The sequence below is a fragment of the Labeo rohita genome, chromosome 16, assembly GCF_022985175.1.
Source record: "Labeo rohita strain BAU-BD-2019 chromosome 16, IGBB_LRoh.1.0, whole genome shotgun sequence".
Taxonomy (NCBI): domain Eukaryota; kingdom Metazoa; phylum Chordata; class Actinopteri; order Cypriniformes; family Cyprinidae; genus Labeo; species Labeo rohita.
Genome location: NC_066884.1, coordinates 12,975,295 through 12,989,020, shown reverse-complemented (window position 1 = coordinate 12,989,020; position 13,726 = coordinate 12,975,295). Strand labels below are relative to the sequence as shown.

The following is a 13,726-nucleotide window of genomic DNA, read 5'->3' as shown; positions in this document are numbered from 1 at the left end:
CGCTGATCTATTATGACTAACCCCCCGCTGCTGTTGCCCCCAAGACTGATCAACAGCTTGCGAGCTGTGAGTCATCCACAAATGCCACGCTGCAGAAAATCGTGTGTAGCAGCCATTCTTTTCATCCACTGTGTAACCAAAATAAATCCAGTCAGACCAGATGTTTGGATGTTTTCTTAGGCGACCCACACAAACATGCTGTTAACATTATACAGCTGAGAATTAAGACATGTTTAATAATGTATTCCTCATTTCCCAATAGATATGAGATGTAACTTCATATTTAGGGCAGTCCCGGTGGTAATAAGCTATTTCCTGGTAGTCACAAAGTAATTTCAGTTCAGTTTTAATATCATTGTAGGAGTTGATGGTTCTGATTTGGTTTCCTATAAACATCCCTACGTTCAAGTTTATGAGGTTTATGGTTTTCTCTATTTATTTTTGTTCATTTAGGACTAGTGAAGAAAAAGCCTGTTGTGTTTTGTACAGAATTAAATGGGCCTAGTTATTTTCCCTTTTCAGATGCCACAGTAACAGCTCACATTTATTTGCAAAAAGCCCATTCAGTTCAGGGCTCATGTAGTATAAAAATAATATAAAAAAATATAAATGTCTATATGTAAAAGAAAAAAAGAAAGAAAAATAACATTTAAAACATTTATATTTAATGAATAATTATAAAATAATTATTTATTTATTGATATTTATTAATTAAGATACAGGTAGCCTACATTTTTTTTTTTTTACAGGTAAAAATTCAGGTAACTTATACAAATAAGTTTCTGCACATTATGTCATTACAAATTAATAATATTAACAATAATATTTTATTTGCAAATCTAAAAGTGCGAAATGCATGTATGTATGTGTGTGTGTATACATATATATATATATATACACACACACACACACACACACACACACACACACACATTAAATTAAAAAAGTAGATTTTGGATACAAAAAATATTTTTATGGTAAAAAGTATATATACTAAAAAAAAAAAAAAAAAAATATATATATATATATATATATATATATACACACACACACACACACACACACATTATTAAATTAAAAAAGTAGATTTTGGATACAAAAAATATTTTTATGGTAAAAAGTATATATACTAAAATATATATATATATATATATATATATATATATATATATATATATATATATATATTTTTTTTTTTTTTTTTTTTTTTAGTATATATATATACTTTTTACCATAAAATATATTTTTTTGTATCCAAAATCTACTTTTTTAATTTATTTATTTAGAAATAAATTCCAACTTTACAGTAAAATTTTTCTTATGTTTTGTTTCTGGTTCCTCTTAAAAAGGGAGACATTTACAATTACAATGTCTTTGCTGCTTCATAAACGAGGTCTCAAGCCGGGTGAGTGTGTTAGAGCTGCACGCCTCCGCCAATCCAATCAAAGAGTGCTGTGAAATGAGCCGACATTCAACCAATAAGACGCGCGTATGCAAATTTCTTGGGTATAAAGACCATTGGGATGTTTCGTTTCTAGCGAAACTGTAGTACTTGTCGCTTGTCTTGGTCGTGCGTGGATTGGGAATAGTGAATCACAAGCGCAGCTGGATGACCTCGCAAACCCTGTACATTTATATATAGCCGATAACAAGTGCAGTTGTGAAATAACTGAGTTTTTCACAAACGAGTTTGCGTAGGAACTTAATCGGCTTGGAAAGACAGCGATCATTCTCTGCAGGAGTAGACCAGAAGTTTTTGCCTTTTTTAAGCTGGTTGTTCTTTCCATCGCCATGTCCTCCGGTGATGTGTCAGAGCAGTGTCGGCGATTCTGCGTGTTATCTTGGGAGCAGGTGCAACGTTTGGACTCTATTCTTGGCGAGACGGTTCCAGTTCACGGACGTGGAAACTTCCCGACGCTTTCGGTTCAGCCGCGACAGATTGTTCAGGTTATTATCAAAGCACATCTCTCAATACGCTTTATGCATCACAACAGATAGTTATCAACTATTATATGTACAGTATTTGATCTTTGTTTGTTTTTTTTTGCATGTCGCTAGATTATTTAAAATGCATTCCTTAAAACTAACATCATTCATGTTACTTTTACTTATTGAGGTAATTACTAGTAAATAATCCAAAAGTGATCTGCACTTCCACTTCACTAGTTATTTTTCGTTAGTAGTTAGTATTTAGTATTCTATTAGTGACTAATATCTTTTCAGAAATATTCAGACCCTTGCTACGAGTCCCAAGACAAGTCACTATCAGCACTTGAGACGATTATGTATTCCAGTTGTAACCAGTACCTAGTCTAATTTTACTACTAACTGTTCAGTTGCTAATAGCATTTATTTCATACTTCCTTGTATCTATTAAAATAGTAACTAGTATCTATTACATATGTCCCAGTACTAAATAAATCTACATTAATACCAAACACTGTTGTGCATTTCAGTTTACTGTGTACTATAACACTTAAATCTGAACTATGAAGTAAAAAATTAGATCTAACTAGTAATAACTGGAATTGATACTAGTTTCTCATGCATACTAGTAAATGAAGTGTTTCTAGTGAAAAATATGAAATGCACATACTAGTCAGAAGTGAATAATTAATATCAGAATCACAAATGCTTACAGAATTCAGTGGCAAAAATGTGCAGTGGAATAGATATGAGTAACTCTTGCAATAGTTTGAATATTTGATATGAAAAAGTACTAGTGATTGGTTTACTAGAAAAGACAGAGTTGTCATGAGCTAAAAAGCTGAGATAAAAGTATATACTAGTTAATTTTAAGGAGTAAATGTTAAAATTAGCTCTGAAATTTGATTTACTTTTTTAATTTGGGAGCTGTCACTGGACGACCAACTATTGGTGTAATGTCTCAACCCCCCCAAGGATAAGCAAAACATTCTTAGCCTTTGGCCCTCAGGCAGATACAGAAAACTGTGCGCTTGGCAAATTTAAGAGACTTGTTAATGACTTGGACGTTCTCACGAAAACTACACTGAGTGTGACTCATTACCGACCCTAATCCCGTGCAACGTAACACTGCTTGAGCTAGTCCAGTGATAACCTGCATCAGTGCCCCCCTTCTCAATGAAAAGAATTCTTGTTCTCATACACAAGCAGTGTAGGCTTGCATCTACACATGCAAGCAGATATTGATCTTTTCTCCAGATCACTTCCTTCGGTACGGCTTCACCCAACAAGAAAGGGTTTGTTTTAAGTGCTTAAGGGAGAATGCTTAGGCTTCTGCGTTTCAAGTTTATGATCCCATGTGGCGACAGTAGGGAAATAGTCTGTCAGTCATATGTACATCTGATATCTTTTATTTGAGTGTTCTCAATTACTGTGAATGCGTTAGTTCCTAAAAATCGGCTTCTATTGGTTCTAATCATATGGAGATCGAAAGTAACTATGAACTGTGGAATCTGACAGTTTCCCTTCCTTTGATCCAGTGGACCGTAATGAGTGGTCATTCTCTGTTTCACAATACTCCATCTGCCTGGGTTTGAACAGATAGTAATGTCCTGTCAATAAAACCCAACTAGGAAGCCCATTATATTTAATGGAAAACCTTTAAAAAACAACTTTGATCTTTTATTACACAGCCTCCACATGCCATTGCAAAATTGACAAAAGATGGCCCCGTTCCTCGTTTTTTTTAACCATAATGATTTGCCACGGCACCGTCTCATTACATGGACTTTGTGGCTGTTTTCATTATCATCATAACAGTGTCCTGATTGCACATTTGTACCTTGTGCTTTAGGCTGTGATGTACAGTTAAACCATAAAATGTAGGTTTTTGAATACAACTGCAAACTTGTTTTGGCGTCAGCTTATTATCATAATGTTCACATGCGTTGAAATGTGATCCGGTTCAGCCCTCAAGCCTTTGGTGGAAATGGAAAAAACTTTGAGTTTCTGTTTGTCAATGGCATATTTTTTGAAACACCATTGATTGATGTTAATACAGACAATGGTCTATTATTAAATAAGGTAAATATGCTTTTTGTTTAAATAAATCACACCCTTTACGTGGTCATGTACCGTATTATGTGTTTTCAGCATGTGTGCAGACGCACGTTGTGCAAAGTGCGTTCACTTGGTCAACTGCTGTAGTCTGACCTAATGTGTAAAAATAGAAGGCTAATGATTTGATTGACAGGAGTGAGGGTAGGTAATCCGACAGAGCTGTGGAAAATGAAGGTTACGTGCATTCAGGACGGAGATAATGAGTTTGATTTAAGCACTTTTTTAATCTCTGAATGGTTGCAAAACAATATAAACAGCACGCAAATCTGCTTGGCATGCATAAAATGCAGCCTGTGCCAAAATCAATAGTTTTGTCTTTATTGAATTAGACATTTATGAATGTGTTCCTGATTCGAGATTTATGAGACCTTCAAGTCACTGTGAAATCTTACAACTGCCTATCTATATTCATAAGCGAAGCTGTTTTGTAAGACTCTGCCTTACAGAATGTTGTGCAGCTGTACAGAGCTGGATGTTCCCAGAATGTTACTGTTGATGCACAGATGTGTCGATCCAGTGCACATTCCATACAAATATGTTAAAACTGATCTTTACAACTACCTTCAATTATTTAAGGTTTATACGGAACAAAATAGAGATTCTTGGTAGTTGAAAATAATACAAAAACATGCCTTTTAAACCTAATAGTTGACTTGGTCGGGTCAGTTTTTTTTTTTTCAAAGAGCATACATAATTGCTTCCAATTTGCACAAAAATGCATTCAGCACAAAAGATTAACACCTTTTTCTAACAAAAAGGCTAATTACAGTAAATTATGTATTTGTCACGTTCAAATTCTCTCAGGTGTGGTTTAGTTTGAGACATTATTTGATGTAACAATAGCTTGAATCATTGCAACAAAGTGAGAAAATGTTAAACTGCTGCACATCAATGTTTTATTGATCACTCGCTATAAACTAACTGTGCTTCAGTGGTCACAGTTTTGAGGGGGAATAGATGCAAGAAATCTGAGATTTTAGCCGTGTGAAGTCAGTTATTAAAGCTTATTAAAATTAGGTGTCTTTAGATAATAAGGTAATTATGTAATTGCATTGTTAGCAGAACAAAGTGTCCAAATTGTTCAGATGAGGAAATGCTTAGTGTGGCGTTATGTTTGCTTGTGCTTGCTTTTTCATGCAGTGGTTGTACGTTACTGATTAGGGATGCACCCATATTTAAATTACGATAAAAATACTAGGCTGAAAATGATTTTAATTTTATGGTGGATAACCGGTAACCGGTTTTGTCAAAATGAATTTAAATCAAAGCACTAAAATTAAAATTGATCCTTTGAAAAGCTACAAGTGAATTTAGGCATCACAGTGTAATAATGTACAGTATGAAAATGTTTTTTTTTTAAAAAATTTAACAGTGTTATTAAAGGATAAGTTCACTTCCAGAATAAAAAAATCATGATAATTTACTCACCCCATGTCATCCAAGATGTTCATGTCTTTCTTTCTTCAGTCGAATTTGTTTTTTTTTTTTTTTTTCCACATTTTGGAATTTTTCTCTATATAATGGACTTCATTGGGAGCCAACTGGTTGAAGGTCCAATTTGCAATTTCAATGCAACTTCAAAGGGCTCTACATGATCCCAGATGAGGAATAAGGGTCTTATCTAGCGTAACGATTGGTCATTTTCTAAAAAAATAAATAAATAAAATTTTTTACCACAAATGCTCGTCTTGCACTAACTTGACCTCACGCGTTATGTAATCATGCACTTGTGACGTAGACAGAAGTATTAACCCAGTGTTTACAAAGTGAACATGCAAAGAAAGTCAAACGCCCTTTACAAAAAAAGGTAAAACAACGATGTCGGACAATTTTGAAGTTGGAGAAGAAAATGAGATGGAGTTTTTTGCCCCACCCTACATTTTCTTTTTGAACTGAAGTACACAGATGAAGTACACTAAAGGCACATGACTTTTCCAATGTGATTATTCAATGTGTGAAGGCATCGCAGAGCTAGTGCAAGACAAGCATTTGTGATTTAAAAAGTATATAAACTTTTAATTTTTTTTGAAAATGGCCAATTTGAAGCTGCATTGAAACTGCAATTTGGACCTTCAACCCGTTGGCCACCATTGAAATCCACTATATGGAGAAAAATCCTGGAATGTTTTCCTCAAAAACCTTAATTTCTTTTCAACTAAAGAATTAAAGACATGAACATCTTGGATGACATGGGAGTTAATATATCCAAATATATCCAAAACTATTTTGATCTTAACGATTTAAAACTATTTCTGCAGGTGGTTCGAGCACGTTTGGAGGAGCGAGGCATCACTGTTCGAGATGTGAGGCTAAACGGCTCGGCCGCCAGCCACGTTCTGCACCAAGACACGGGGCTCGGATACAAGGACTTGGACCTGATTTTTGGCGTTTCGCTGTCAGACGACCAGGCCTTCCGTGTGGTGAAGGATGTGGTCCTCGACAGCCTGCTGGACTTCCTACCCGAGGGCGTCAGCAAGGAGAGAATCTCAGCACTTACTCTAAAGGAAGCTTATGTACAGAAGTTGGTGAAGGTTTGCAACGACACCGACCGCTGGAGCCTCATTTCGCTCTCCAACAACACCGGCAAGAATGTTGAGCTTAAGTTTGTGGACTCTCTCAGACGCCAGTTTGAGTTCAGCGTGGACTCCTTCCAGATAGCCTTGGACTCCCTTCTTCTGTTTGATCGCTGTTCAGAGACGCCCATGTCGGAGTGCTTTCACCCGACGGTGTTGGGCGAGAGCATGTACGGGGATTTCGAGGAAGCTCGTGGCCATCTTTGCAACAAGGTCATCGCGACGAGAAACCCCGAGGAGATCCGAGGAGGCGGGCTTTTGAAATACTGCCACCTTCTGGTGCGAGGGTTTCGGCCGACTTCAGAAGCGGAGATGAAATCGCTCCAGCGGTACATGTGCTCCCGGTTCTTCATTGACTTTTCGGACATAGGCGAACAGCAGCGAAAGCTTGAGGCATACCTGCAGAATCACTTTGCTGGAATGGAGCACAAACGGTACGACTGTCTGGTCACGTTATACCACGTGGTCAATGAGAGTACGGTGTGCTTGATGGGACACGAACGACGGCAGACGTTAAATCTTATCTCTATGCTCGCACTGAGGGTGCTGGCCGAACAGAACGCCATCCCAACAGTTACCAACGTCACATGCTATTACCAGCCAGCGCCCTACGTGCGAGACATCAACTTCAGTAACTACTACATCGCTCACGTGCAGCCGCTAGTGCACACCTGCAGTAGTTCCTACCCGACGTGGCTGCCCTGCAACTGACCCTGAGTACCTCAGGGTTCAGCCCTCGTACCTTCCCATGTGGTGAAGAAGATATGCAAGCAAGTGAATACATGAACAGTTTTTTCCAAACACAAAAATTGAAAATTTTTTTGAAAAAAAAAAAAAAATAAATGTGACATATATAGAATGACTGTTCACTGCTGTATGTCTGATTTGAGCCGATCCTTACGTATTCTGTTCTGCAGAGTGAATGAAGATCTTTTTCACATGTAGCAGGAAAAAAAAAAAGTTTTTTTTTTTTTTCTTTTAAACGCATTATAGATTCAGTTAAACTCTCGCAGGTTATGTAAGTGGGGAAAGAAGGCTGCATTCGTTGTGAAGCTATATACGTTTTATTTTTTTGCCAGACTGTGGTTTCAATCAACCTCTGTTTTGCTTTTTGGTTTTTTAAGGACCAAAGATATTTTACTTTCGTCGTTAAAAAAGAAAGGAATGTTTGCTGTTGTAATTCCAAGTGCCTAAAAACATTGTACAAAAAAAAGTGAGACCTGTGCTTTCCAAAACCATTTTTCTGTCTCCTTGTTAATTGTAAAACTCTATTTTCAGGGATGGAGGCATGTATTTCCATGTGATTAAAAAAAAAGCACAAAACCCATCTTCATGTGTTCTAGACCTCTTTTACATTTTGATGCTGTGGTGTTTCAGAAAATAATTTCAAATGGTAAGGATTTTTTTAGATAGCTTTCCAACAAGCTATTTATCATGAGACATAAAGAGGTGAAAGTGGTCAATGGCGAAACTGCAAGTGTAGCAGTGTTGTGGTCTGAATGTGTGCTGACTCTTAATCTGAGGAAATGGATCCATTGCAGTTCCAGGACATGAACCATAAGGATCCCTTCTAAAGCACAATGGCCCCTCTTTTAGTGTGACACTAAAGGTAACAGACAAAGGCTGTTTTGTTAACCCACCCATGCTGCCCCTGGAGATAGAATCCTATTTCCTTTCATAATGCCATATCCATGTCATTGTTTTTGTAAACATCAAGGAGCTGGTATTGCCATGTAAGCTAACAGATCTAGGGACGGGATGTAAAAAATAATTACTACTGACTAGTAGACTAATATAATTGCTTTATGCTTTTATGCTTTTTACGTTTAAATAGACTTATTTATTTAATTTTAATGGTTCTTACAAGGGGTTTGTTCTTTTGTTTCATTTGGTTCAGATTCATTCAATTTAAAGAGCACTACATCCGTTTTCTTGCAATGGCAGCATAGTATTTATTGGTCTAGACTGGTTTCTGTAAGGGGTGGCCCATGAATTCTTATTTCACCATTGTGCACTTGAGCTTTTTTTGTGCCATTGCCTTTTGGGAATCAATCAATAAAGTATCTGAACTATCTGAACTATCTCTTCCACACAAAAAAGGAGTGCATGAAAATATGGATGTTTCACTTTTATTAAGGGCTCCTTTGACTGATGTTTTTTGCAAGTTTGAGTGCTAAAACATCCTTAAAAAATACTGTTTTCCGACAATATGTATTTTTATGAATTAAATTTCTAAAATGAATAAATAAATATTAAGTCTTTTATGACAGCATTATTATTTAAAATATATTATGACCAATATTTTTTTTTTCATTTTTCATTCATTCAATTCATTAATGCATTCATTTTTTGGAGATTTTAGAGAGATTTACTTGCCACTGGAATAAAAAATAAATAAATTTATTTACAATGTATTCTTTAAAAACACTATTTATAATGGTACACAATTTAGATCTTTAAGAACATTTAGATATTTTTGGACATTTACAGTTTAGTTCAAAAGTTTACATATACCTTGCAGAATCTGCAAAATGTTAATTATTTTACCAAAATAACAGGGATCATACAAAATGTGTTATTTTTTATTCAGTACTGACCTGAATAAGATATTTCACATGAAAGATGTTTACATATAGAGAAAATGCAAGAGAAAATAATATTTTTATTACCCTGTTCAAAAGTTTACATACACTTACCTGAATGATTCACAGCTGTTTGTTTTTTTGTTTTGGTTTGTTTAGTGATAGTTGTTTATGATAACCTTGTTTGTCTTAAACAGTTAAACTGCCTGCTGTTCTTCAGAAAAATCCTTTAGTTCCCACAAATTTAGTTTTTCAGCATTTTTGTGTATTTGAACCCTGTCCAGCAATGACTGTATGTTTTGAGATCCATCTTTTCACACTGAGGACAATTGAGTGACTCATATGCAACTATTACAGAAGGTTCAAGCGCTCACTGATGCTCCAGGAGGAAAAACAATGCATTAAGATCCGGGGGTGAAAACTTTTGAAAAGAATGACGATGTGTACATTTTTCTTATCTTGCCTAAATATCATATTGTTTTCATGTAGTACTGCCGTTCAGAAGCTACAGAAGATAGTTACATGTTTCCCAGAAGACAAAATAAGTTAAATTTACCCTGATCTTCAAATTCGGCTCTTAATTTGTTCATTATTTGCTTCTGGAGCATCAGTGAGCATTTGAACCTTCTGTAACAGTACATGTATTGTACATGAAAGTATGTATATGTATTTAAATAATGGCAGAATTTCATTTCAGTGAACTATCTCTTTAAGTGAAGGTGATATTTCATTGCAGTGTGTCTGAGAGAGACATAGGTCAAGTTTCCTTTTTATTTTTGGCCCTTGCTATTCAAAAGGCATCAGGGGAGCAACTACTGTCATAAAGCTGAAGTAGAACAACTTGGGAATAATACTCCACTTATTCCCTCATGTTAAGCCTCACATTATAAGAGAGGATATAAATAAACACGCCAAGTTAAAAGGCTAAGGAACCCTAAAGAAAAACACAGCCGTTGGTAAACCGTGTGTAATGTCCCGGCGCAGTGCAAACAGTGTCACTGGCAAAACTTACCCTGTCAGACAGTGGCTTAAAAAAAACTAGGATGAGGTAGTGCTTTTTTAATTCTGTGGGACTTTAAACAGATATGCAGGGAACAGGCTTAAACATGTTGAGACATGTTTTGGACAAGAAGCAACAAGCTGTGACATTTATTTAGCCTATGATGTAATTTATATCCAGCTATTTTCTGTTATCTACACCTGTTATCGGTAGCAGGATTTGTAACTGCAAGTAATTCAGTTAGAGATGAAAAAAGTATGAAATGTCATCAAAAAACAGAATTATGTTCACGAAAGTACATAAAACATAAAACCAGTAACTTAAGCCTTCAAAATGAGGACAACACCTCATCTATGGGTACTCTCATGACAATCATTTCATGGCACAAAATGGCAACATGATAATGTCATATATGATGTTATTCTGAACAACTTTGGCTACAGTGATGACCCCAAAAAAGGTTGGACTCAAAGACCACACTAAAAAAATAAAAAACAAAAAAGTGCTTGTTTGGTGTTAAATAATAAAACAATAGACATATTGTTCAAAATTAATAGGATAGTTCATCCAAAAATGAAAATTCAGTCAATAATTACTCACCCACATGTCATTCCAAACCTGTAAGACCTTCGTTCATCTTCTGAACACAAATTAGGATACTTTTGATGAAATCCAAGAGCTTTCTGACGCTGCATAGACAGCAACACAACTGAGACGTTCAAGGCCCAGAAAGTTATTGAGGACATTGTTAAATTAGACCGTGTTACAGTGGTTAAACCGTAATGTTATGAAGCTACCAGAATACTTTTTGTAAATTAAGCTGTTATTTTTGTTTTCTTTGAGGGTGAGTAATTAATTACAGATTTTTTTTTTTTTGTGTTATCCCTTTAAGATTAAATATTTTTTGGATACAGTTGATAAAGATAATATAATTAATTAAATTACTGTTTAGTTTTTTTTTTTAATAGATTAATATTATATTTATCAAAGACGCATTAAGTTGATCAAAAGTGATAGACTTTTCATTGTTACCAAAAAAATTCTGTTTCAAATCAATTTTGTTCTTTTGATGAAAAAATAAAATTTTGCAATACATTAAAATAGAAAACAGTTGTTTAACTTATAATAATATTTCACAATATTACTGATTTTACTGTATTTTTAATCAAATAAATGCAGCCTTAGTGAGTGCAAGAGTTTTCTTTAAAAAAAAAAAAAAAGATTTTAAAAAAAGTACAGAAGTGTATAGATCGACTTCATGCATCCACAAAAAAATCACGTCTATGCAACAACATTCAAACATTTTGTCAGACCTAAAGGAGAAGTCCACTTCCAAAACAAAGATTATATAATAACATATAATGTACTCACCCCCTTGTCATCCAAGATGTTCATGTCTTTCTTTCTTCAGTCGTAAAAGAAATTTTTAAAAAATTCGTAAAGCATTTTTCTCCATATAAACGATCCCAAAAGCGGTTGTAGGCCCAGCCGAGGAAGAAGGGTCTTAGCACAAGGTTCTAGCACAACGATCGGTTATTTCATAAAACTAATACATTATATACTTTTTAATGTCAAATGCTCCTCTTGTCTTACTCTGTTTTGTTCTGGTTCATGACAGTTAGAGGATGTCGAAAAACTTCCACTTCTTGTTCTCCCTCAAATTCAAAATCGTCCTATATCATTGTTTTACCTTTTTTGTCAAGGGTGTTTGATCTTCCGTGCATGTTTTGTTTACTTTGCAAAGACTGGGTCTAGGTTGATTTAGAAATGATTTTTGAAGTTGAGGGAGAAAATACGATTGGAGTTTATCGACATACCCTAACTGTCTTGAGCCAGAATACACAGAGTTCAACGAGAGCAAGACAAGACGAGCGTTTCAGAATAAAAAGTATTTAAATTGTATTTGTTTAATGAAAATTACCAATTGTTAAGCTAGATAAGGCACTTCTTCCTGGGCTGGGATCGTTTACAACCGCATTTGGGATCATTTGAAGCCACATTTAAACTGCATTTTGGAAGTTCAAAATCGGGGCACCATATCAGTCCATTATATGAAGAAAAATGTTGAAGACGTCAGGAGCATGTCCAGAACTGAGCGTCTTTTTCACGCTAAGCGTTTTTTCCTCGGCGCAGAGAGAAGAATGTTCAACTTTGGGTAAAACGCAGCGCTCATCACTGTCACTTTCTAGTCAGCTGACCAATCATAGTGGAGGAGGGGCGGGACTAATTCCGACCAACCGTCACACCCTGCTTGTACTGCAACTGAACAACGATGGAGACGTTATTATTGCTTGTCTCCAGATGGGATTGCCATAATATTACTATAAACTTACATTATTAAAACTTACTTCATCGGATATTCCATATCATATCATCCACAGCATCTCAGCTGAAAAAATGCTGTGCTTTCAAGCGCTCACAGGTGTTAGTATCCTGTATCGACGATAGTCAGAGATAACGCCTATTGCTGATGCCACTGACAAGACGATTATTATTATTATCCGTCAAAAATAGACTAGGCGCCTAACTTTAGCGATACCGTGCAGAGAGGCACTTCAGAAACTTGCCGTGAGGTGGCTGGTGTAAACACTGAGGTGTTTCCGGTGTTCAGTTTGTGACGCTCGTGAAAGCGTACAATTGCTTTCTTGTGCGTGCTTTTTTTCCGGTTTCACTTCTGAAATCGATTAAGTTCAGCAAGGAGGGAAGACGATGGAAAAGGGGGGCACGGTCCGCGAATGCACCCCTCCCCCCTCGCGCTGCAGACGTGTGCAATTTAAAATAAGGGGTAAGAGATTTATTCATCATACAGTGATGCAACTATTGTATTCACTTACAGTATTCACGTACAGTTTTTAAAGTGCATAAACTCGCGCTAGACCAGCCAGAAATTATGTTTTTGATAATGTTAATGTTCTTAACTCGTTTTCTGTAGCTGCTTTTTGAATAACTAAGGAAATGTCAGCATTAGTAACTTGCAATGTTTCTATTAAATTCTTATCATGTTAAATACAAAAAGTCATATTGAAAACATTAGGCTGCTCTTATGCGGGTGTTGGTTCACTTTACTTTAATGAACCTAAGGAAGTAATAATTAAATAAATAAATAAAAGATCTTTGTCCAAGAGATTTCTGACCTTCGATGCTTGTTCACGACAGTACTGACACGAAAGTGATGAAATTGTTGAATAAATCCATCATTTTTGTTTTATTTGTGCACAAAAGTATTCTCATATCCTCATAAAATTACAGTTTAACCATTGACGTTACGTGGACTATTTTATTGATGTCCTTACTACGTTTCTGGGCCTTGAACAAGTCAGTTGCGTTGCTGTTTATGCAGGGTCCGAAAGCTCTCGGATTTGAAGATCTGAAGATGAACAAAGGTCTTAAAGGTTTGGAACGACACAAGGGTGAGAAATGAATGACATGAATGAGGCTCTTGTAAAAATGACAGACTTTAATGGAAAACGAATATGATGTTTAATATTTTGGTAGGGCTGGGAAATATTTCTCCTCCATCCATGCCA

At 35.7% G+C, this 13,726-nt stretch overlaps 1 protein-coding gene across 1 annotated transcript; it reads left to right on the top strand.

Annotated features, from left to right (window-relative positions):
• The first annotated feature begins 1,550 nt into the window (after window positions 1–1,550).
• On the top strand, window positions 1,551–8,691 carry tent5ba (terminal nucleotidyltransferase 5ba). Its single transcript, XM_051132056.1, has 2 exons — window positions 1,551–1,947; window positions 6,303–8,691. Exons 1-2 carry the CDS (start codon window positions 1,792–1,794, stop codon window positions 7,326–7,328), a joined length of 1,182 nt encoding a protein of 393 aa, XP_050988013.1. The 5' UTR covers window positions 1,551–1,791; the 3' UTR covers window positions 7,329–8,691.
• Window positions 8,692–13,726: the final 5,035 nt, after the last annotated feature.